At 38.5% G+C, this 27,053-nt stretch overlaps 1 protein-coding gene across 3 annotated transcripts in view; it reads right to left on the bottom strand.

Moving 5' to 3' along the window:
* Positions 1-4,350: 4,350 nt before the first annotated feature.
* LOC126253525 (beta-alanine-activating enzyme) overlaps positions 4,351-27,053 on the bottom strand; it is a 186,295-nt gene continuing 163,592 nt past the window's right edge. Inside the window, exons 11-15 of one of the 3 annotated variants that reach the window (XM_049954904.1) lie at positions 22,036-22,199; positions 14,499-14,771; positions 13,305-13,421; positions 8,830-8,989; positions 4,351-5,297 (exon numbers count right to left, since the gene is read on the bottom strand). In XM_049954904.1, coding sequence (XP_049810861.1) covers positions 5,173-5,297; positions 8,830-8,989; positions 13,305-13,421; positions 14,499-14,771; positions 22,036-22,199 — 839 coding nt within the window. In that variant the 3' untranslated portion in view covers positions 4,351-5,172. The remainder of the gene's footprint in view (positions 5,298-8,829; positions 8,990-13,304; positions 13,422-14,498; positions 14,772-22,035; positions 22,200-27,053) is intronic. The other 2 variants (XM_049954902.1, XM_049954905.1) reach the window with 2 other exon arrangements.

Here is a 27,053-nt window from a genome sequence, read left to right as displayed (position 1 = left end):
AGTTAATTTAAATAACTGTTGTTTATCTAAATTAAAATTTACTTGATTCAGCTGACCCTGATTTCTATGGAGCCTACAAAACACTTTTCATTTCACTAAAGCTTTACCCTAATGGAATGTGTTTTGCATCTGAGATGTACACAATTTTCTAAATCACACGAAGCTATAAATGTTGTTATTTATACTTGTCATATGTGCTATCAACAGACTGTGCCGTTTCAACTGTGCAGTTCCTTTTACTTCTGTCTGGGCTTTATCTTTAGAGCAGTATTTCTTCATTTTCTTCCTGAGGTAAACCTTCCTTGAATCGGTATACATTTTGCCAGTTTTTAATTTTGGATTTACATGGAAACCAAGGTGCTCTTGGGGTTCTTTCAGTGGAATGCATTCTGGATATCCTCCTGTATTATCCCCATTTCTTGCAAGCCTTTTTCTAACTATCTGGTTTCTGCTTCCTTGGTTTTCACTATTATCATGTTTTGAAGAATGATTCAAGTGACATTTATTTATTTGGCCTGTACTTTCACTATATTAAAAAACATTGCATTTCGCTTAATTGATTATCACTTTTTTCCAGTTTTACCTTTAATGCCCTTTAGAAAGAACCTATAATTTTGTTTGTAGTTATGCCATACATTTATCACATGCATTCTCAAGCCTTGGCTACTTTACTCTGTAGTGCAATAACTTACTTTCATTCATATTATTGCCATATGAAATGACAACAATTGACTCGGTTCACCATTGTTCATCATTCCCTTGTAAGAATGTCTTTCAAAGGTGATCGTGAGTTGAAGATTGAAATGAATCGGAAAGAGCATTTACGAGATGAAGAGATCCTTGGAGAGCTACAAAGAGTTATGGAGTGTGATTCAGATGGTGGTGTGATGAAGCAAGCTGGGATATTTTTACTTCCCCTCTTGTTTTGCCATCTGCCTACTTAAATTCATTTTTTTTAATTTTAACTAATTACCATTAACATATGTGAGTGTAATCTGTATTTCCATAAAAGAGAAAGGTTGGTCCTCAGTTTTAAAGAATATAACATGGGATCTAATTTTGTGATTAGTTTTATGTATGTAATTGATTTTCTAATTTAATTTGACTATTCCTAGTTGGTATATTTCACTATAGAGAGAAATCAGTAATTGTTTCGTAACTTAAATCCTGTTGTTGACATACAAACAAATATAAATTCTGTAATAATTGTAAACATTTGGAAGATGAAATGCTGGTAATTTTAAAGTACTTAGTTGGCTCTATTCAAAAACATGTTATCAAAGCCACACCTTAATTGATTCCAAAGTAATTAACAGTTTTGTCAGAAGTATTGTTTACATAAATATATTTGTTAATTTCATGATTTAAACAAATAATTCGGTTTAACCCTTGTAGTTGAAGAAACTGTTAAAAAGAACCAATTTTTCGATGTAGTCAGTTAATTTAATGAGTTAAGTTTTAATTGTAATTTCTGTAAATTAAACTTTGAACAACGTGTAGTTTCAGCATCTATTATTGTGATGATATATAAGGGGCAGATTTTTGGTCACGGTTCAGTCAGTCCATGGCCGGGTTTCAGACGAGGAACCTGTGTTGGTTTGAATGACAACAATGCATCGACTTAACAGTGAAATAAGTGTTACACCAATAGGCCGTGTGTAAAAACAATGACATTGACTGTTTCCACACATACCTTTCTATTCTTCAAGAACTGTGAACTTTGTGGTTAGGCTTTTAATGCTTGTAGATGTTCAACAGTAAACTATTGTAGCAGTATGTGGATTTTTGCCTGCTAACTATTAATGAGGCTTATGGGAAGTTAGAACAATAGTGCACTGGCCATATATATAACTGTGTGTTATTGGGGGTTGTGAAAAGTTAAAGTAAAAGACTGTGAAACGCAACTGTGCATCTGTCGGCTACATTATTTAAAGTAGTCTGTGTTGTACTTCCACAACCCATTCTTCAGCCAGTGTAGCAATGCAGTACATTGACACCGAGGAAAACAAACAAAGAAATAAATAAAGCAGGCAGAACTGTTAGAGTGGCAAACTTTTTTCTGACAATTCAGTGGAATAGTTTTTACTGCAGACATTGAGAGAAGATGAATCATCTAATACTAATGACTCTGATTCTTCAGATACAGATAATGTAAGTTTATAGTCTAGAAAGTATATTATTATTATTATTATTATTATTATTATTATTATTATTGCTGCTAATTTATAATCATCATATTCTTATCTACATATAGTGTTACTGTACTTAATTTAGATTTTATGGTGGCTTTCTTACATTTTTTCTATTATTCATGCTCTATAGATCGAGAAGAATCAAGTAACAGAAGAGGAGATAAACCTGTTCCTCGGAGTGTAGAACAAGTGACTGCTTCTTCATCATCTGATGAAAGACATAAAGATGTTGCTCCTGATGGAACAGTCTGGATAAGAGCAGTGCCTTATTCACAAGGTAGGTGTCTTCCTAATCACAATATTTTGAGAGACTTTCCTGGACCTACACCACATGCAAAAAGAAATGTAAGTGATGAACTTGTATCAAGTGCTTGGCACTTGTTCATAGACAATTATATAATCAAACATATCTTGAAATGTACTGTGATGCACACAGAGTACCAGGAAATGACAGTTGGTCAATGAACAGGGGTCCACCACCGGTAGCTGAGTGGTCAGCGTGATGGAATGTCAATCCTAAGGGCCTGGGATCAATTCCTGGCTGGGTCGGAGATTTTCTCCGCTCAGGGACTGGGTGTTGTGTTGTCCTAATCATTGTCATTTCATCCCCATCGACACGCAAGTCACTGAAGTGGCGTCAAATTGAAAGACTTGCACCAGGTGAACGGTCTACCCAACGGGAGGCTGTCGTCACATGACATTATTATTATTATGACCAGGGAAGAACTAGAAGCATTTATCGTAATTATTTATGCTCATAGTGTGAGTGGTTGCCGAAGTAAAGACCTTCACAGCTTATGGTCAGATTCCTGGGGCCTACCATTTTGCGTGGAAACCATGAGTAGAAATAGATTCTGTGAGATTACGAAATTCCTGAGGTTCGACGGGAAGTCTTCACGCTCTGTATGATTACAGAATGATAAGTTTGCATTGGTTTCTGCTGTCTGGAACAAATTCACAGAAAACTGTACAATGTGTTACAAACCTGGAAGTGACATAACAGTAGACAAGCAGCTCTTCCCAAGTAAAACTAGATTCCAGTTCACACAGTTCATGGCTTCAAAGCCTGACAAGTATGGGCAAAAATACTGGTTAGCTGTAGATGTTGAAAGCAAGTATATACTCAATGGTTTCCCTTATCTTGGTAAGGATGCTGCGTGATCCCAAGATAAAAGGGTTTCATATTATGGAGTGATGCCTCTTATGGAACCTTTTCTGGGCAAAGGCAGAAATGCCACAACAGACAATTATTTCTTTTCACTCAAACTAGCCAAAAAAATTGAAAGAAAAATCAACCTCCCTTGTAGGAACAGTAAACAGAGCAAGAAGAGAAATATAACATTATCTGAAGTTCTTGAAGAGTTCTTTGTATTCCACAACAGTTTTAAAACATGATGATATTTCCTTGACAGTCTATTAGATTAGATTAGATTAGATTTACTTTCATTCCAATTGATCCGTCTATCAAGGAAAGAAAGCAAAAAATGTGCTAGTAATGTCTTCCCTTCATCCCAGAGTTACCATAAATACAAATGAGGAAAAAAACTCCACAAACTGTATGTTATTACAACAAAACAAAATTTAGCGTTGACTTAGTAGACAAAATGGTGAGGCAGTATTCCGTCAAGGCTTCCTCAAGAAGATGGCCAGTGCACTCCTTCTACAATATCCTTGATCTAGCAGGAATAAATGCACATGTAGTATTTAGCGTTGTTACTGGGAAGAAGATCAAAAGAAGACATTTAATTCAGCAGCTTGCAGATGAACTACGCTCACTCTGAGTATGTGATGAGTCACTTTCCTCATGTGACCACAGACAAGTATGAAAAGAATGAAAAGGAAGACGAAATGCCACAGAAGTGCCGTAAATGTCAAGTTCTCAAATTCTGCAAATGTAATAAATCTATTTCCAAGTGCAGTGTTTGTAAGAAGATGGTTTGTTAAATGTACAAAGGAAATTAAATACAAATGTGTAAATTGTGATAAACAATGAAGTAGCTGAAATTTCTGTGCACATGAAAAGTTCAATTTTTTTATGAATTTAGAAGAAAGAAAAGCCTGTCACTTGCTTGGGTGTTAAAAGGTTAAGAGAAATTTGTTTACATGTCAATAAATAATATAATTTGTTTCTGCTTTTTTTTATTCACAACTCTGTATCTGAAATGGCCATAAATCTTGTAAACATTAAAATATAATAAATGCTTAAAATTTTGAAATAATAGTTCAGAAAACATTTTTTAAATGGTAGGCATTCGAGGGGCAGGCAAAGTCTGGGCATCCGAGTGTTAATCTATCTTAAAGAAGTACAATACAAGGTACTGACAACTAAGTGCTTTGCAATGCATCCAATAAGCAAGCCTACAATTAACACATCTTTAATATATCTTGTTCTGGTATGCAGTTAATAATTCCAAGAACACCGTTTTACGTTAACAGTCCTAACTGTGGTATGGAAATATTAACAGATTTATATCATGACACCAGTCTCTGCCATAGCAACATAAGCCCACCAATATGATTCCATATTCATATAAAAATTCAGTATTTGGTTTCATGGAACCTTATCAGGCTTCAATGAGAAAACAACTGAAATGTTTCACAGACTGTCAAGTAACTGAACAAAAATTAAATATTTCCACCATTGGAAATCATTCACTGTGTGTGATGGAACGTTTTTTGTGGGTCTTGATAGGAAGCACTTTCATATTTTAAAAGTAAAAACTAGAATTTTCAATGAATTCACAATGCATAATAGAAATATTTATGATATGCATTAGCTTTTATTTTAGGAACCAATGCTTTTCCTATATTTAAGAACACAGATAGTACTATTACAGTGACAATCATCATAGTAAACTTGCCAACAATATTGAAAATTTCTTCAAAGGTGTTTTACAAAAATTGGAAATATTATCTGCTCAAATTCTATTCCAGAATATTTGGTGATTCATGTGGCACTGACTTCTATGTCCGAAAGCCATTATGCATCTGTTAACTTATAACAATACAGATAATCATCTCGAGAGCCGATCACAAGTACTCCACCACATACCACCGGGGATGAAAATAATTCACAACCAATATTTTTTGTGTACAAGAGTTCACCTGAAACAGAACAAACCAATGGGATTTTTCATCTTTATTGTTGAGACATCACAATCTCACAGTAGTTTTATCAATTTTCCTCTCACTTTGTTTATCACACTATATTCAACATAAAAAAAAGCAAAATAACAACTTCTCATGGGATGCCAAAGAGACAGGAAGTTGAATATAAAGATGAAGAAAAGCAACAGACAAATGTTGCTAAAACTTGAGCTTTTAAGATTGATGGTTATTTTTTAGTATAAAAAGACAAAACAGAAAAGGTAATTAGGTTTCATAAATAAGCACACTGGACAAAATATTTTCCACCTCCACAAGACCTCACACTAATATTGTGTAACATTGCCTCTAGCCCTGAGGATGGCCTCAGCTCAGCTAGGAAGTGTGTCCAAAAGTTCCTCCAAATTAGAATAAAACTGGAAAATTTGCCACACTCATTTTAGTACATAGAAACATTCCACTACTATAGCATACAACCTGATCCATCAAGTAGGATTTGGGCCATGTACCAACAATTTCTGTGTTCTTTATTTACATTTGTTATTTTGTTACTGTCATTCATTCACAAATAAATTATTCATGTAATGTAGAAAGCATTCTTTAACAACCAATTATTCTGATTATTGTAATAATAACTGCTATGAAATTATGCTTTCTGATTCCAATGTAACTCTATAGGTACACCCATCTTAAGGTGGATTTCAGTTTTTCCCAAATTTAAAAACAGTTTGAACCTGACTGTACCAATAATTATTTTTTCCTGTACCAGTTTGTCTGTAATATTTTGTATTTAAGATTTTAGATTGATTGGAAACTAACTGTCCATTTTTATTTATTTTTGATGCGAGGATCCATGTATTTCATGAAAACGTATTTTAGCAAACTGGTATACAATAATTTAATAATTTTTGTTTTCTCATATGTTAGAGTCCTCTATGACTAATTACTGATCATAAAACAATATAACTAAAATTAGCATAATTAAAGTTATTTCTTCAAAACCATATCTATTACATTATTTATGCTAAAATTACATTAATGAAGCTATGTGTAGATAAATGTATCTAAAAACAAAGATGATGTGACTTACCAAATGAAAGTGCTGGCAGGTCGACAGACACACAAACAAACACAAACATACACATAAAATTCAAGCTTTCGCAACAAACTGTTGCCTCATCAGGAAAGAGGGAAGGAGAGGGAAAGACGAAAGGATGTGGGTTTTAAGGGAGAGGGTAAGGAGTCATTCCAATCCTGGGAGCGGAAAGACTTACCTTAGGGGGAAAAAAGGACGGGTATATACTCGCGCACACATATACACACACACACACACACACACATATCCATCCACACATATACAGACACAAGCAGACATATTTAAAGACAAAGAGTTTCTAAAAGCATTCTTGTCTTTGTCTTTAAATATGTCTGCTTGTGTCTGTATATGTGTGGATGGATATGTGTGTGTGTGTGTGTGCGAGTATATACCCGTCCTTTTTTCCCCCTAAGGTAAGTCTTTCCGCTCCCAGGATTGGAATGACTCCTTACCCTCTCCCTTAAAACCCACATCCTTTCGTCTTTCCCTCTCCTTCCCTCTTTCCTGATGAGGCAACAGTTTGTTGCGAAAGCTTGAATTTTGTGTGTATGTTTGTGTGTCTGTCGACCTGCCAGCACTTTCATTTGGTAAGTCACATCATCTTTGTTTTTAGATACATTTTTCCTACGTGGAATGTTTCCCTCTATTATAACCATATGTGTAGATAAATATTTACATAGAATTCTAAAATAGCACTTTCTGTTGCATGAAATTTATATAAAAAGTTATAGGCATAAAATTTACAAACTTGTATTTTGAGTATGGGGTAGACATCTCATGCAAAGTGTAATGTTTGAGGGCAGCTTGCATTTGAAAGCACAAGGAGTAGGTATGTTTTGATCAACTGTGCAAAGTATTGTAAATGATTGTGAACTGGTTGAAAGTGGCAGTGTGGATATTATACAAATCAGAAAATAGTTCGCCTGCAACAGTGAATGCATTTCATGTATGAATAAATATTGCAAACTGAAGAACCTTGGAAACATTTCTGAAAATAAATACTTCCAAGACAGTGATAGAAAAAAAATGCAAGATGAAGATAAATATATTGGAATAGTATTTTATTAATAAAACATCCAGTTGTTAAGTTTTGTCTGCAACTTGCAGTTAAAGGCTAACAAATCCCAAAATCTCAATTAGACAATGACAGAAAGCCTTTGGAAGCTGCCAACAATCTAAATAGATGTCAAGTTCAATGACAGAAAGCCTTTGGAAGCTGCCAACAATCTAAATAGATGTCAAGTTCAATATATTTTCCACTTTTGATGTGATTTTTTTTTTTTTTTTATTTACAAACTCACTTAAGCAGTTCGCACTGGCATTACCAGTTTCAACCAATCAGCCAACATCTTCTGAATCAATAGATAAAAAGAGGTTACTGATAAGCAATGTATGATCTACAAAATCTGCTGAGGGATTATCTACATATTGATAAAAAGAATGAATTCATATCTAAAAGGTACATGCTGTAAATGGTTTCCATTGCATTGTCAACAATACTGAAAGTACAGTAAGTAGAGATCAAGGTTTTGTAGGGGGAGTTAAATCAAGATGTGTTCCACGAAAGTTCACAACAAACCACAAGAGTCAAAGAAAAGTCGTTTAATCTTAGGTGTTGGAACAGTTTGAGGCCAATGAAGTGAAAACCTAGGTGCATCACTTTGAGCCAGAAGTAAAACCAGTCACTGGAGAGGCACCACCCAGAAACACCAACAAAGAAGAAATTCAAGGCAGCTCCCTCTAATGGAAAAGTCATGACGATATTCTGAGATAGACATGGTTTCATTCTTGTGGATGTGTTGCCAGAATGGTCAACTCTTAACTCAGAAGCATATTTAAAGACTGTAAACAAACTCAAGAACCAGCTCCAAACAGTTCGGTCTGACAAAAGTCTAAAAGAAATATTCCTACAACACAACATGCATGCTGACACACAAGTCTTAAAACCTGTGAACATGCTGCCAAACTGGGTTGGACATCATTGCCCTCATCCATTCTACAGCTCAGACTGAACACCCTTCGACTTCCATTTGTTTGGGCGACTGAAGGATTCTCTATGTGGGACATTCTTTGAAAATGATGAGAGTGTAAATCTAACAGTGAAAACATGCTTATGAGCACAGGACAAGAGCCTTTACCAAAAGGGAATTCATGCTCTTATACAATGCTGTGTAAAGTGATAAAACGAGTTGAAGATTAAGCAGAAAAACAGTAGGCTACATATAAAAGAAATGTTGATGCATATTGTCACCATATTCTACAAACATGTTCTGAGAAAAATTTGTGGGGTGTGATTCACTGACTAATTCTTCAACACAGAAGAGATACATAGCTACAGTTTGTTTTAATTTAAGACAAAAGAACATGTATTAATGCCTAATTATTACTAGTAAGTTTAATTCATCAAGGCAATATGTATTATGATGTTTGACAAACCTGATTTTGCTTGAAGGATGCATAGGGCACCAGAAGTAGAAGCTACAGCAACAAAATCTACTTTGCTGTTGACAGTACTAAAAGGAAAGGGTGTTGCATAAACAGGTGAATCCAGTTTAGTTGTCCACAACAACTGTCCATTTGTAGCCAAGCAATACACCTATAAAAAAGCACAACAGATAAAACAAAGGAATATTTCTTTTCATGATATTAGATCATTGCATGAAGTTTCATAAGGATTTTACTTCCTCTGGGTTACAACTGTGAAAGCTATGAACTCTTGCTCACACTCTACAACTAACAGTTACTGTTTAAAAAGTACAAGTCATAAGCTGGGCTGACAAACAAATAATGCAATGTGTAATTAAACATACAAGCTGGAAGCTGATATTATTTAATTCAATACTCTTAGTGATTTGGAAGCAATAATGTAGTTTGCCAACAGTCTGATAATCTCATCATGAGCCATTATAAATGTCTTTCTCATGAATTCAGCATAAAGAGATATCTGTTTATTTTTTTGTAAAGTAACAGTTTATACGTTAAACTCTTATGATTACAACCAGTGATGGGGTAGTGAAGCAATATAACAGTTGCACTCTTTATCTCTCTGCCAAATGAATTTAATGCAGATATTACACTGCATCTCACATCCCCCACAAGAGGTTATTCTGTGGTCACTGTATGAGAAACATCTCGGCGACTGCACCCCATCACAGCTTTGGCACCGGCTATGCCTCCTGGTCAGCGAGCAGATGATGCTGGACGAAACCCTGTGGTCGGGGTGGTTATCAAAACTGCCTACAGATCTCCAGGTTCATCCCCCCCCCCCCCCGCCGCACCCTAAAATCCATTGGTTCGCGTCTTTGGATGGCTGACCAGGTCTATTTGCTCACACATCAGTGCCACCAGCAGGAGCTCATACAACAGGTTGGCACTCCTGCACCAGTAGTTCGCCCGGCCACAGGCAGGGGCAGCCCACACTCTGTCCCCCAGACTGCTGTGCCACCTGGCATCCAGTGTACACACTCTCTGCCCACTGAGCTGCTGCATATCACTCCTGTGCTGACCGCCCTGGCATACGAACCTGAACACATCGATGACAATTGGCCACCTCCTCTGCAAATGTACCCTCACTGTTGGTACCACACAGTATACGGCAAAGATGCAATCATCAGAGAAGCCAATCAGGTGATAAGCACCACCCCATGCTACATTCCATTCATGCCTCTGTCCCATCGAACGGCCACCTTTACATCAAGGACTATTCTTCGAGTCGCATCTTCCTCGTGGACACGAGTGCTGACATCTCAATCATACATAAACAGATGGTCGCACACTCCCTCACACACACACGCTCTCTCCTGCGAGCCATGAACTCATCTACACTCCAGACATGCGGATCCGTCGAGCTTCAACTCTGCCTCTCTAATGGCCTCTCCCTCCCCTGGATTTACCACGCGGTGAACATCAAAGAACCGATCCTGGGAATCAACTTCTTATCACACCACCAACTGTCTCCAAACTTTGTTCCCGTGTGACCATGCTCCGACATCTGCTCTGAGTGTGAATGCCTTTAACTGTGTACTGCATCAGTACGCGGCTCTTGTGAGCACAATTTGTGCAACCGTGAATTGTGTCCTGGCAGGAAGTGCCAAGACATCCACCCTCTGCTGTGAGAACGCCATTTTGAAATATCACATTGCACGCACCAAGGACGAGCTAGCCACAATAACCACCCGCATCAATTCACACCGCTCGGCAGTGCCGACATCCGAGCATTCATCCGCCACACCTGGCCACTCCGCTGACAACAGCACACAGGTTAGCAATACCACACCTATCTCGTGTAACTCCAGTCTCAACCACACAGTGTTACCCACGGCTCCCCCCGTCCCCATCAAGTGTGTTTCACTTGAAGGTCGTCGACCTTTCTGACCTCACGTCCCTACAGAATCAGGACGAAGACACACAGCAACGTTTCAACAGCATCTCCACTTTGCTGTCTTTGAAAGCAAAATATGCCGGCGTCTGAGAGGAGATCTGGTACAACTCCACTGGCACCCTCCAACTCCTCATTCCCGTCCCCCTCTGTCATTCAGTGGTTGACACACTACATTCCTTGCATACCCTGGAATTAAAACATTGACACTCCTTGTGACCGAACTATTTGTGTCACAAGACATGAAGTGCGACTGTCAGACCTGGGCTCGGAACTGCATCATCTGCCAGCACAACAAAGTTATGGGTAGAGGCCATACCTCTCACCAACAGAACCGCCAAAACCATGGATAAGGCTTTTGTTTCTTCCTGGGTTTCCCACTTCGGCTGCCCCACTACCACCACCACCGACCATGGCCGGCAGTTTGAATCAGCAGTCTTCACCCAACTCTGCCAGCTGTATGGTATCAACAAATGTCGCATGACTGCCTACCACCCCCTAAGCAAACGGTCATGACAGTTATCCTGTAGATAACCACAGCATTTATGAAAAGACTATGTAACATCAGTATAATCTTATTGTGAAATTGTTTTTGTAATGCCATTTGGCCTGAAGGTGAGGCATTCCCTCGAAAAATGTAGCAAAATAAATAAATAATACAAAATAAATAAATAAATAATAGAATAATTAACAAAGTTTGTGACTGGTACTGGTAATTTAAAAAACCTTTACATATTTGGTATAAGAAGATGCTCATGTGGGCGGAACTACTGGCAATAATACTCATATAACTTGCCATCTGGCAGAGCGCAAGCACTGTAGACTGTGCTGTGATTCACTGACAACTACTGCTATCACCATGCTTCACTATATCTGTCTGTAAGGTTTAGGTTGGCTATCTCATTTACGTCATCAAGGTATGGACTAGGTTGCAAGCTATTAATGTACACTCCTGGAAATTGAAATAAGAACACCGTGAATTCATTGTCCCAGGAAGGGGAAACTTTATTGACACATTCCTGGGGTCAGATACATCACATGATCACACTGACAGAACCACAGGCACATAGACACAGGCAACAGAGCATGCACAATGTCGGCACTAGTACAGTGTATATCCACCTTTCGCAGCAATGTAGGCTGCTATTCTCCCATGGAGACGATCGTAGAGATGCTGGATGTAGTCCTGTGGAACGGCTTGCCATACCATTTCCACCTGGCGCCGCAGTTGGACCAGCGTTCGTGCTGGACGTGCAGACCGCGTGAGACGACGCTTCATCCAGTCTCAAACAAGCTCAATGGGGGACAGATCCGGAGATCTTGCTGGCCAGGGTAGTTGACTTACACCTTCCAGAGCACGTTGGGTGGCACGGGATACATGCGGACGTGCATTGTCCTGTTGGAACAGCAAGTTCCGTTGCCGGTCTAGGAATGGTAGAACGATGGGTTCGATGACGGTTTGGATGTACCGTGCACTATTCAGTGTCCCCTCGACGATCACCAGTGGTGTACGGCCAGTGTAGGAGATCGCTCCCCACACCATGATGCCGGGTGTTGGCCCTGTGTGCTTCGGTCGTATGCAGTCCTGATTGTGGCGCCCACCTGCATGGCGCCAAACACGCATACAACCATCATTGGCACCAAGGCAGAAGCGACTCTCATCGCTGAAGACGACACGTCTCCATTCGTCCCTCCATTCTCGCCTGTCGCGACACCACTGGAGGCGGGCTGCACGATGTTGGGGCGTGAGCGGAAGACGGCCTAACGGTGTGCGGGACCGTAGCCAGCTTCATGGAGACGGTTGCGAATGGTCCCCGCCGATACCCCAGGAGCAACAGTGTCCCTAATTTGCTGGGAAGTGGCGGTGCAGTCCCCTACGGCACTGCATAGGATCCTACGGTCTTGGCGTGCATCCGTGCGTCGCTGCGGTCCGGTCCCAGGTCGACGGGCACGTGCACCTTCCGCCGACCACTGGCGACAACATCAATGTACTGTGGAGACCTCACACCCCACGTGTTGAGCAATTCGGCGGTACGTCCACCCGGCCTCCCGCATGCCCACTATACGCCCTCGCTCAAAGTCCGTCAACTGCACATACGGTTCACGTCCACGCTGTCGCGGCATGCTACCAGTGTTAAAGACTACGATGGAGCTCCATATGCCACGGCAAACTGGCTGACACTGACGGCGGCAGTGCACAAATGCTGCGCAGCTAGCGCCATTTGACGGCCAACACCGCGGTTCCTGGTGTGTCCGCTGTGCCGTGCGTGTGATCATTGCTTGTACAGCCCTTGCAGTGTCCGGAGCAGGTATGGTGGGTCTGACACACCGGTGTCAATGTGTTCTTTTTTCCATTTCCAGGAGTGTATTTTGTGCAGTTTTTGTTAGAATGACAACAAGTGCGACAATACACAGTGGTTCCCTTGCACCTGAATATTATTGGCATTATGAGTCCATAAGACCCTACAGAGTAAATAAATGAGCTTCAGCTAACTTTAACAGTAGTTCCTTAAAAAATTGATGCAATCATTACCTTGTGATCATGACAACCAAACAGCAAACATAAACCAGTGTTATCTTCAGGCATGCAAGCAGATTCAAAGAAGCAGAGGGATGAGAAGACATTTCCACCAGCTTGAAATGTCCACAGCTGTAACAGAAGGAAATTCTTCAGGGACACTAGAAGAAATGGAGAAGAATTGATATATTCATTACTCACAAAAATAACCAATGAAAAGTATTAGTAGGACAACACTGCCATCTTCAAGAATCATGATGTGGGTCAACTGGTTCCATCATAATACAACATTATAAAAAATGCACTATGACCTACATGAGAACCACATCAAAACATTGTTAAGTTTCTTGAACATTATCCAGAAATTTGATTTCAGCACAAATAGATACATAACAAACCAGCCAGGTGAGTCAAAAGGAACAAATGTTCTTACAGAGGCCCTTTACTCCTGAACAGACTCATTCCAAGGTTATTTATTTTGCTGGTGGTTTAAAAAATTGCAAAAGAACTTTCTTCTACAGTTTAAAATTACATACATATTTGCAGCTAGGATATTCAACATTGAAATTGTTTGTTGTTACTTTTTGTATATATAATGACATAGTAATTTGTAAAGTTAATAGGTTAGGTTGTCCCGCTCCATAGCTGAGTGGTCAGCAGAGCAGAATGCCATGTGAGGCGTCTGGGTTCAATTTCCAGCCAGGTGGGAGATTTTCTCCACTCAGGAACAAAGTGTTGCGTTGTCGTCATCATCATGTCTTCCCCATCAACACTGAAGTTGCCGAAGTGGCACTGACTAAAAAGACTTGCACCAGGTGAAAAAAAAGTCATAGAAATAGAAAGTGCTTCATCCATTATTATGTCAACTGGAGCCCACAAAGTCAAAATTGCAGCCTCAAGAATGTACCCCTAGATGTACTGCACCCAACAACGAGGAAATGAAGATAAGTAAAAAAAATTTTTTTTTGTATATCTTACACCTCTTGAAGCTTTTGAAACTAAAGAAGAGACTGAAAATTTACTGGTGATGTGTGGGAGGGTAAGAGTACAAGGTTCATATTGTACTAGATAACAAAAAAGCGAGCCACTCAATGTCAGATAGAGTTGCATCTTTACCCATGTATTAGGCAAAACTGCACGACAATAATATATTAAGCATCTACTACAAAATGTTTATTAAATAATAAACACTGTCTTGTTAATACCAACCTCATCACCTTTTGATGCACCATAACAGTGCACTATCCCAAGCACTTCTGCAACTACAACAACAGAGTAATCTGGCTGATGAAAGGTGACAGGTGATGAGAATATAGGTGCAGAGAGATGACGCTGCCAAACAACTTGTCCAGATGTTTCTTCTACTGCAGCTATGGTACCATCAAGTGTTCCAGCAAAAATCAATCCTATGTGAGAATTGACACATGGTGAGGCACAAATGCCACCTCTACTCAGTTCACAAGACCACAAAGAAGTTCCATCCTGTAAAATACATTACAATTTGTTTTAAGTTTAAACGGGGAAAAGCTTTCACTAAAGCTGAAAACATTTGTATGATCTAGATAACAACAGCAAACAACATTACGATATTACAAGATGTGGTGTTTATGAGAAAGATACCTTCTGCACACATTGAATGCCACCCATCTCAGAATCACTATGTACATGAGTTCCCACAGTGTATATACATTTAAAAGAATTGTTAAAATGGAAGGCAAGGTTCTGGAATCAAGTCCCAGTCTAGCAAATATGTTGATCTGCCACAAAGTTCTGAGTTAGTTGCAACTTTGCTGGAAGATCCATATTATTTGGCTCACTCCTAGCACGTTCAATGCCATTTGCAAAATGAGAGTTATCTTGTGAACTTGTTTCCAGTATTATTTAAAAAATAAGACATTATTTTTTCTTTCTTTTTTGCAGGTGAGAAGGTTGTATGATAAGAGAATAAGAGAAAAAGAGACCTCTGACAACTGAAACAGTAGGATTGTCGAATAGTTTTTCTTCTGTGAGCGTAACAAGGAACTGACTGAAGTTTCCACTGCCAAACACCACACAATGGCTAGTTAAATGTGTATCCAGCTGCAGATTATGAAACGTATGCAGTTGGCAAACTGGTGGAGGACCTGTGGAATCTGTCCCATAGATCTACCTGTCTTTTCCTAATTCAGTCCTGTAATACCACGGTAGCTTGTAAGAGCCGTATCACATACCACCTCATATTCAGAGATTCCTGTGGTCATGACACAGAAGTAATTGTCCATTTGAATGAATAGACTTGTTTTCTGATATCTTTGTGATGTATGAATGTAGCCTTTTGTTTTGCCCCTGTACTATAAAATCTTTGGAAATATTCTAAGCCATCTGTAACTATTATACTGTATTCTGGTGAACTGTTGTCTTGTTAAACTCGACAAACTTCCTATGGAGGCAAATTGTGGGTGCTCATTTAATTGCTCCATCTGAAGCAAGATGCACAAATTTTTCATGAGTAGTCAGATCTACTGTATATGAGGGACAGTCATATGGTTTTACTTATCACCTCAAAGAATAAAGATACGAACTTATTTCATGATCACAGGAGTATCTGCATAGTGCTTACAGTGAGCTGGTATCTGATATGGTTCTTACATGTTTCCCTGTCCTTGCTCTAATATATGGTGTCAAAGGCCTGAATTAGGAAATGACAGGTGGATACACGGGATAGGGTCTACATGTCCTCCACCAATTTGCCAAGTTGCCAAAGTGGCCGTCCAATTGAGTCTTGCACCAGGCCATTGAGCCACATGAAATAACAACAACAACAACAATAATAATAATAATTGAAGTCTTCCACCAAGCCATTGAGCCACATGAAATAACAATAACAATAACAATAATAATAATAATAATAATAATAATAATTATTATTATTATTATTATTATTATTATAGTGTCCATATAAAGTTATGTACTTATTTTTTTGTTTGCAGATAAGAATTTCAGTTTGAATCGACAAGTAAACAAAATAAATATGCATTATTTTTTGGAGGTGATTTCATGGCAATTCCTCATATAGTCTCAGAACTACATACACAGTTCATAAGAAATAAATTGTCTGCTACACACAACAATGGGATAAGTATTAAATTTGCTGACTCGGACACGAAGGTAATGAAGAAGAATGGTACCTTTATTAAGAAGGCTATTGCAAGGACAATTCAGTATCATCTGGAGACCAAGAAGCCAATGAGGAGTGTGTGGTGATAACAACATAAACAAAAGATTCATGTTAGAGGTGCTATTTATGTACTTCTTGAAAACCAAGTGAAGAGCCATTTTTGATGTGAATGTTAATGCAATTGTACAGAGACTGTTTCCAGAAAGAGATTACATCATCCAAAATGGAATGCCCTCATTCATATGGCAGGCAATATCCAAGATTGGATGGTGAATGTAGGGATATATCTTATCTGAGCCTCCAAAATCTCAGAATTTGAGGTATGCATTGCCTAAATGGCCCACTGCCTTTCACCAAATGCTCTTAGAATTGGAACAGTTTCTTCAAAGAAAGACTATAAATATCATTCAGCATCGGTATGTTGGACCTGGTGGTCTAGCAGTAAAGCGCATGCATGGAGACCGAGAGGTCATGGGATTGAATTCCAATCAGACCAAGGATTTTTCTGTTTCTGTTTCAACCTAGTGCTCACCTCTCAATGATGTGAGGAGTTGTCAGAAAGAACCTGTGGTTTGAATTCCATGTTAAACTGAAGATCCACTTTCCGAGTTGGAAAACTTTTGTAGGCTAGAGGCATACTAACTGCCAAAGTGGTGTCCAATTGGAGTCTTGCACCAAGCCATTGAGCCACATGAAATAATAATAATAATAATAATAATTATTATTATTATTATTATTATTATTATTATTTTATACCATATTAACAGTATAAGGAAAAGACAGATTGCTTCTTACCAATAAAGATGACATGTTAAGTTGCAGACAGTCCACAGCCTTAATCAGGAGGAGAAAGAGGGACACACACACACACACACACACACACACACACACACACACACACATTCATATTCATTCACACAGGCAAGCACACCTCACACATACGTGACCACCAACTCTGGAAGCTCGGATCAGGATGCCATATTAGCTGGATAATCACTTTACTTTATTTTTGTCAAATTCTTTTAATACCTCTGACATAGGTCACCCTTGTTCACTCCTGACTACATACCACCATTTCACTGATTTCAGAAAGCTTCACTAAGAGTTTATTTCTCTCTTATTGAATTTCTACTGACACTTCTTGGATTCACTTCAAATGCTCCTCCAAGATGTGCTGCTTGCCTGCCTTTGACAGCAGAATGACAGTGCTCACCAAATCAAGTAACAGATTGCTTCTTAAGATTTCTTGTGAGCTTTCAGAACAACCTCAGCAGATACATGAAAATTCTGGAAACTTAGCCTATTTTAAACATATTCAACAGATTGTGTTGTGCCCAATCAGTTTTGTTGAACTCGGCAGCCTACTTTCTATGATGAGATGAGGTCATTAGAGTGGATATCTTAACTGACTTTACATAGAGTAATATCAGTTGAGCAATGACAGCAATTGGACAAGTAAATGTAAAAGAAAGGCTTTGGTGCAGTGCTGAAATATGTAATTTTTATTCAAAATTCATAGATCTTCTGAAGTAGAAGGGATTTTAAACTACTTTACTCTTAGAGAACATTCGATTTGAGCTCCAATGAGCACTGTCTAATGATAGGTCCACTAAGGGGCAAACACATGGTAGTTGATCAGTAACTTCGACAAGAGTCTCCTGATCAAAAGTCCCATGAGAAGGTAAGGAAATGAAAGGGGTACATACTGTCACAGCAACTACCTTTAAATTGATGGTACAAAAAGTAGGAGAGGCATTGGATGTGTTATTTAAAATCATAGCCATCCTTATGTTCAACCCACTATCTCTAATGCATCCTTTTGGTGGGGAATGTGGCCTCTCAAAATGTGAATGCCAAGAGGTTAATACGATTTCTCCATTAACAGACACAGGATGGTCTTACCTTGCACAAAGACTTATGTTTTTTCAGATGCATCTGGAACCCATGGACAGGGGAGACACTTAAATAGGATAATTTCTGTTCTGCTAAAGACACCTCATAACCTCATACACTTACTTTTGTACTACTCAAGGCTTTTATGATTATTTTAAGCAACATTTAGCAGCAGACAAATACTCTGCTGCCTAGTAGGTCATTTATATAGGGTGAGTCGAAATCATGTGAACAATCTTAGTTTTGCGTCATTTTCTATTCCAGGTTGTTGGTACCCACGGCTGACAAATTCACGCTGGAGCAGAGAAGAGTGGTTGCAAGCTTGGAAGTTGTGCAGTCGGCAACAGAAGTGCATTGAAGGTTTGCAGAATGATTTCCAGCAGACAGCCACCAAATCGTTAAACAATTTATCACATTACTAGAAGTTTGTGGCAACTTGATCAGTAGCAGAGAATTAAAATAGAAATGTGACGCGCCCCTGAACTGGCAGAAGTGAAGTCAACATTGCTACAGTGCAGGAGGCCATACTACAGAGTCTATCAAAATTGTTGAGGTACACTACAGTCTGGAAACAGGGAATCCACAGGGGACAGTGAACTAAATCTAATCAAGGACCTTGGCATGCTACCATATCACCTAAAAATCATTCAAGGTTTGACTACTTGGCAGAAACAGATAAACTGCTGTGAGATTCTGATAGAATGACATGGGTGCAGCCAGGCATTGTTAGACATATGATTTTCTGTGATCAAGCTACTTTTCACACCAGTGGTCACGTTAATCATCGTTACGCAATTTTCTGGGGTACTGAAACTCCACATATCGATCATGAGCATAAACGTGATTATGGGGTGTGCTGTGACTCTACTGGTGTATTTGGCCTATTTTTATTTACAACCACAATGGTGAATGCACTTGGATACTTGCAAATGCCAAAATAGTTTGCCATTGATAACATGCCCCCCCCCCCTCCTGCCACCTCTACAACTTAGATGAGAAGGGTATTTTCAACATGATGGTGCACCACCCCATTTTGCTAGTTCCATTCATGCTTACCTTGATCAGACATTCCCAAACCATTGGATGGTCATGATGGACCATTGTTATGGCCTCCTCTACCTCTGGATCTCACACCCTGTGAGCTCCCATTATTGGGTGTGATAAAGGAGCACATGTATAGAACAATAATAAGAGACCTCGTAGAACTCTAGGACATGATACAAAGTGTGATATCCAACATTTCCCCAGCAAGGTGTGTTCCAGCACTAAATTGTACTGTTGAATGCTGGTCTGAGTGCATAAACTATGCTGGTGGTCAGGTTGCGATTCTGTATAACGAAAACCCTGAGTAAATGCTTTCTCTCAAGCAATGTTCAATAATTTTGACTCATCCTGTATTTTGTATGTTTCAATATATTTTTTCTTCTGTAGAAACAGAAACAACCCCTAGATGGGGAAAAGGGAACACAATGGGTTATCTTTAAGTTATTAGTGACATGTTGTTCTTTGAGGTAGACTTCCTGCTTCAGTTCTCGAATTTTGCTCTTCTGAAATCAGCGGGCTTCTTAATGAACTGTAATTCATATGTATGTATAATGTGGGGCATCTGCATGTACATGTCCGCCTTTGGAATCATTTTTATAGGGTTAAAATAAAACTTATGCAAAGGTGGGAAGAGGAGGGGGAATTTCATCAATCTGTAAGTAAGTTTTACTGGTCTCGGTATAACTTACTTCATGCTAGTATGGTATGGACAAACATTTGACACTTCAAACAGCCCACAATGGTACTTAATAAGAAGAACAGACATTTTGGTGAATAAAGTCAACTTCTTTACATTTAATCAGAACCTATGATCCACTGAAATTCAGTGTGTGATATAACTCCATAATAATTGGATATTTAACCAATTTATCACTCCTCCATAAGGATGTTTGCCAGTATGGAACCAGCTGTTTCCACATGCAAGCTCCTGGTCCAAGGCCATTTTACTCATTTCAAATATCCCACTTTCCCATTTACAACCATGTGTGTATGAAGAAGAGGAACACACCCTCAGATGCCACCTGGGACTATAGTGAACATAAAACTGTGTTTTCTTACAGTACCTGTTTACTAAAGACTCCTTAGAAGCTCATATCAATCATGTTTTCTTTATGGGATGAGTGTTGGTACACTCTGTTAACCAACAAAAGTCTAAGAGTTTTAAAATTTTTGATTTTGTAGAACACATGGTTGTTCCATCACAAATGAAGAAAATAGTGGACCAACCAAGAAAAGCTTCACATACCTAGATAAGCCTAACAGAACTGAGGCAGTGCGAGTGCTCTATGGAGTGTTTCACTTCAACACTAAATATATCATCTCGATTACATAATAAATCCATCTTGTTAAAGTATATCTTAATAGAACAAATAATACATATATTAACAATAATATCAAATTATGTGAGTGTTATCTAAAATCCAACTTGTGCACACCTTCAGTGCAGTAACACACTGTGTAAGTGTTGTAACTGTTTTCTGGTTGATGGAGCTAAAATTGTCTAAGAGGAAATTTCATGAAGTAAGTTACACATTTTGTCTCACTTGAAGACCGTTGCACAACAAGAACGGCACTTTATCGGAAGAGAGTACACGTCCCGGATTTCCTGCAGAGACAGTTCTGCTGCACTACAGATATCAGGCGCACCACAGTGTGGGAATTAAATGGCATGGCAACTGGAAAAGTATTTCAAATTTGAAGTACATGGGACAGTACTATTCTTTTGGGCAAAACGTCTAAATGACACACAGATTAACCATGACATTCTGATGGTATATGGACCAAATGGAATGTTGTGTCCAACCATAGTGAAATATTGCCTACAGATTGACCAAGGCCACACAAACATAGGTGGTTCTGATAAACAAGGAAAGTGATCAACATCGACCACAGATAACGCCCAAGCAATCGAGGAACAGATTCACAGAAATCACAGATTTTCCAGTGATGAGGATGTTCACATAGCAGTTGTCAAACAGAGCATGACCAAGGAGCAGATTTCTATACTCGAAGAATTGAGTGCTTGGTAGAATGTTCTGACCGTTGTTTACAGAGGTTTCGTGACTATGTTGAATAATAGTGTCACATATCTCTATCACTTTGAAGTGTAGTTCAGCATTCAAAAGAAGTTACTTGGCCCATAACAATAATAAGTAAATTACTTTTTGAAGTCCCTTCGTATTATCTAATGCACTTCAGTGTTAATACATTCACATGTTTGTGACAACTTAAATATATTATTTTTTAAATGAAAATATGTTTTACATTTTTTACACATTCCATATCCCTGAAGATCATTTTACTTATGATCTGTGAAAGGAACCATGACATATCTGTTCTCCTGTACATTCATATTATGCATTTTTGCTTTTATGCTACCTTGAGGATTATACTGGATCTATAGAAAAAGTCTATTTATGTTTCCACCTAGGGCACAGAGTTCAACTATCAAATGCATAATATGCTGTTTAATATTGCCAGAAGCAAATTTTAATCTTTTTAAAAGCTATGCAACATCTATGAAAGCAGAAAAAGTGCTAAATTGAATCACAAAAATTAGGCCCTGAGCTTCATTTCCATACTAAACAATTATTTGCTTAGTCAGTGCCAAGAGAAGACAATCTACACAATGGTCTCGTAAGATGTCCTTACCTGCACCTTAATACAATATAATTTGTGGTTGTAGCACCCAACAACAATGGCTGTTTGGTGACAACATAGAACAGGACCACCTTTCACCTTGTCACCAGCAGAGAATACCCAAATCAGGCTGCCCTGTATAATGTCAACAGCGTAAATGTTACCATCATAACAACCTGAAACAGACCAATGCCTCAATACTTTCTATTCCTCTCTAAGAAGATGTGATAGAAGATTATTCAGCTTAAACTAAGGAACCGATGTGATCCATGCACATTTAAGAATTCATAAATTCACAATTTTTTTCTGAAGATACTGCACACAGGCAATAAGTAACAACAGTCCATTAAAAAAAATAAATAAATAAATCACACACACTTATTTTCAGCATTTCTGTAATTTATAAAAGGAAAATATTCAGTTTAAAATTCTATAAATGATTTGGACATTACAGATGGAGAAGTTAACAATAAGACACTATTATCATTCAGTAAGTTAAAAACTCAGTTAGAAGTGTTCAGTTTATCAATAACTGATTTTTCTGATGACCCAATGAAATCAGAAACAATTATTTGGGCTTTTGCATCTGTTGGACAATCTGTTCCACATGGCATAAGTTTTCAGGCTTCTGGGATGAGTATCTAATGCACAAAAGATAAATAAACACAGTAAAATGGCAGTTAATTTCTGTTTGTGCATTAGTACTGCAGATGAAGATAAATAATGTGTAAGAGGAGTGTTAGCTTTTCTTTCTACTTAGTCAATATCATACAGGGTGTGGCAGCGTTCAAAGTGTAATTTCACTTGCGTAGTACAATGACGTACTGCAGGAACGTGCACCAGCTCGTGCCGCATTCATTTACTAATGAGCTGCCATTTTGAGAGTGACAGTGATATGGAGCAGTGAAGTGCACAGCATCGTGCCTTTCCTGCTGAAAGTTATTTAAAGAATAATGACTCTGTATTGCTACCCAGCGTCTATTTGGGCAACATTTCAACTTGGGACATCATGGGAAAGTTCCAGATGGACGGACCATTGTGATGTGGGTAGGTGCCATTTCGAACAACAGGTTCTGTTTGCAATGGCAAACCGGGAAGAAGTGAAATAACTGTGTGGAACCAGAAGCCGTGGAAAATGTTCATGCAGCACTATTTCAAAGCCCAAAAAGATCTGCTTGTTATCATGCGCAAACTGTGCTTATGTCTGATCGCTCATTCAGGAGAATATTGCACGAAGATCTCCATTTTCATCCATATAAGCTGCAGATTGTTCAGGAAATTAGACCTCACGACTGGGTTTCACGCAAAACATTCTGCTTAACCACGCGTGATCTCCTTCGCCAAAATCCACAAATGTTATGTGCCAGCTATCACAACATTTCAGTCATTTCATGAGGCACAAGAATACTGAGAAGTATATATGTATTTTTTTAATTTATTACTTATACTTAATTTTGTTTCGTATGGGTCCACAGCCTCGATATACAGGGTGCAGCAAAAGTCAGTTAACCAAAAATGCTGTACATTGTGGTTCACACAAAGTAATTTGTCCTATTAAAAGTGTTCAAAGTTTCCCCCATTGTTATCTAGACATTTAACACACCATTTAAACACTGATTTAATGTCACATAACTCCTCATTATTATCAAAAAGTTGTCATATTCTTGTTCAATCAAAATCTCTACATACTGTAAGTTGAATAGTTTTGTAGTGAAAACATTACCTTTCAGTATCTGCCATATTGAAAATAACAAGGAGTGAGGTCCAGCAAGCTTGGAGGCCAACTGATTTTACCCTGCCTTCCCACCTATTCTTAAAAAACCGTCAGTCAAAAACACAAAGAGTTGTAACCCCTTGCATGGTGGAGTGCTGTCTTGTTGCCAAATGAGATTGTTTTGTACAGCCTCAAGTACATGGGTACTGTGTAATTAAATAACTTCTCTTAACAAATCAACATACTTTTTCTGTGGTCATGGTTCCACTGAAAAAGTATGGGCTTGCCATTTCTTTGTTACACATTTCAAACAAAAACTCCAAGAACATTTAACTCCTCCTCAACAACAAATCAAGGATTTTCAGGCAGCTGAATCTGTTAACTCTTCCATTTAATTTAACATTTGCTTCTTTAGACCACAGGATTGTTTTGTAAAAGTTAGGATCACTTTCACTGTGGATCACACACCACTTACAGAATTCATGGCTTTGATCTGGATCATCCTCATTTACAATGTGTAGTAAGGTAGATATATAAGGCTTCAGATGTAGTGTTTTTAACAACTGTAGTTCCTTAGAAGCTCTTTTTGCAGATTTCTTGGATGACTGAACAAATGCCTGTGCAACAAGCTGAAGATTTTCTTTAATCGTTGCTACTTTGGGCAGCCACTGTGTCGTAAGCCAGCTATAGAACCTTTCACCTAGAACCTTCAATTTAATTTTTAGATAGTTTGCCTGAATGGTGACTGTGTATGCAAGAATTTTTCAATTAATTATTGTCTTACATCTTCATAATTTCAACCAAATTTTCACCATATCTGCAAAGCAAACACTCATTGTTCTGTAGACAATTTTTTGTTCCTTTACTTTCCACACTCACAATAAATGCACAACTGATGCCAAGGCTCAGGTTGTTATTTGTTAATAACAAACCAGTTCTGCCTTAACTCTTAAATCAAATTTCACCGTGCAGAGATTTCACAGTTTTCAATATAGGGATTATTACTTAATTATTTAGCTAAAACATGACCATGAACCGAAATGCACAGCTGTTGAGTGACTAATGCCAGACCCAGTATTTTTAAAATGAAATATTGCTGTATGGGCTGCAAAAATTTCAAATTTTAACTGCTACCAGCTAATTTCAAGTACAATTCAGATAATATCTATGTAAAACGTCACAACAGATGTAGCATGCAAACCAATTCACCAGCCCACATGTGAGCCACTTGTAACCACTAATGTGATCATACAGAATTCACACTGTATCATGCACCAATGTCAAATTTACTCTCACAATATGTCTACATGCAGACTCTGTAGGGAAACAGTGCAACGTGTTTTTGTAATTGACTTTACAAGTGGCAAACAAGTCTCATGCTGTGGCAGCCGACCACCCACATTCTCTGCAATTCTGCACTAGTGTTAGGCGTCATTCGAGGTGATACATGTTGTTTACCAATTGTCTGAATTGTTTTTTTCTTATATCCCAGATAGGAGTGGTCACATTACATCCTAAGCAGGAATGGTCACATTATGAGGACAAGTATTCACAGTAAGGTCAAATTGCAAAATTATGCAGTGACACATGCTGGCACATAGCAGCAAACCTGATCAATGCTAATAAGTAACATTTCTGATGTAGATCAGTGTTGACACTGTGTAAAAGTTTTTGCCCATGACTTGTCTTTTTGTTACTAGCATGTCAGTTTCAGTAGTAAAGCAGGCTATGTACTTTAGTATGGGTGCTCCCTCTCTCTGTACAGCATAATAAAAGTTGTGTACGTACAAGCCACCAAAAGATGCCTCTTTTATGTCATGTACAACTACCAGTCACTTATTGTTGTGCTGGATTTGTCGCTTGAGTATATATTTGGCCTTGATGTATATTTCACTTTTGGATTTTCCTTTCATCATACAATGCATCCTCAGCTTGTCGGTAACTTGTGCTGCCACTGATGCACTTCATACACAATTTGCACCATTGTGTGAACAAGGCCTGTGGAAAGCAGTCAACTTTCCAGCTCATGCTGTCTCAAGACAGACAACAAATTCAATATTTTGCAAATCCTGATTCTGTTGGCTATTAAGGATGAGGTTAAGACTGAAGTGGACAACAAGTTCTGTACTCAGATTCCTACAGTCAGTGGGATTCACCATTAGTGGTGGTCAAGAAATTTGGGGGCTCCCTCGGATCTTGTGGAGACTTTAAGAAAATCATTAACACTCACATGGAAATTGATTCTTATCCATTACCTCATTTGGATGAACTCTTTTCTAGACTTTCAGGAGGTAAACTATTCTCCAAAACAGACCACACACAAGCATATTTTAAATTGCCTCTTGATCAAGACACTCAGAAGATATTAGTCCCGAACACGCAATTCAGACTATATCAACATAACAGGATGCTCTTTAGGGTGACTGGTGCTGCTCCCATTTTCCAAAGGTCTCTTGAATGGACTTTTGTCAGCATTCTGTGCTGTGTCAGTTACTTGGTTGTAAAACAAACACACATTTGCACATTCTGTTTGTTTTTGCAGCCCTTGTTTAGAAATGATTTAAGTTTAATTTTTCCAAATGTGCCTTCTTTCAGCTTTCAACCACAGAATATGTAGAGGCTATTCAGAATATACCTGTGCCTAAGTCCATTAAGGACCTTCAAGTATTTCTAGGAAACGTGAGCTACTATGTGAGCTCTATTCCCCACCTAACTTTCATGGTCTGACCACTCAGCCATCTCTGTTAACATACAGGAGTACTGTTCATTGGTCCGAAGAATGAAATCAGGCTTTTCAGAAGTTAAAATCAGCCCTCCAGTCAGTCACCTGTCTTATGTCTTACCAGCCCTATTTACCACATGGAATCAGGGTGGCTCAGCTTCATAAGTTAAGAGGATGGGAGAAAAAGGCCAATCAAGCACATGTCAAAGATGCTTACTCACTTACTCCAGCTCAAGAGAATTATTCTTAGCTCAAAAGGAAGTGTTGGTCATCATTTTTGGTATCCATAAGTTTTGCATTTTTGTGTGGTTGCCATTTTCACCCTATCACTGACCATAAACCACTCATGTCACTTTTTACCCCAAGGTTGATTTCCAGAGTGTACTGCATTGCCTTCATTGTTGGGCTCTCTACTAGCTGATTTTTCAATATTATTTATTACTTGTAGTATTTTGAGAATTTCCGCGTAAATTCTAGAACCACTTGGCCTTCTACTGTCTCAAACACACAATATTTTAAATATAAGTGTGAGAGAGCCTATCTACTGCACGTCACCTGTGTGTGTGTGTGTGTGTGTGTGTGTGTGTGTGTGTG

The sequence above is a fragment of the Schistocerca nitens genome, chromosome 4 (genome assembly GCF_023898315.1).
Source record: "Schistocerca nitens isolate TAMUIC-IGC-003100 chromosome 4, iqSchNite1.1, whole genome shotgun sequence".
Classification (NCBI taxonomy): Eukaryota; Metazoa; Arthropoda; class Insecta; order Orthoptera; family Acrididae; genus Schistocerca; species Schistocerca nitens.
The sequence above is the reverse complement of the archived record's forward strand: the minus strand, read 5'-3'. Positions and strand labels throughout refer to the sequence as shown.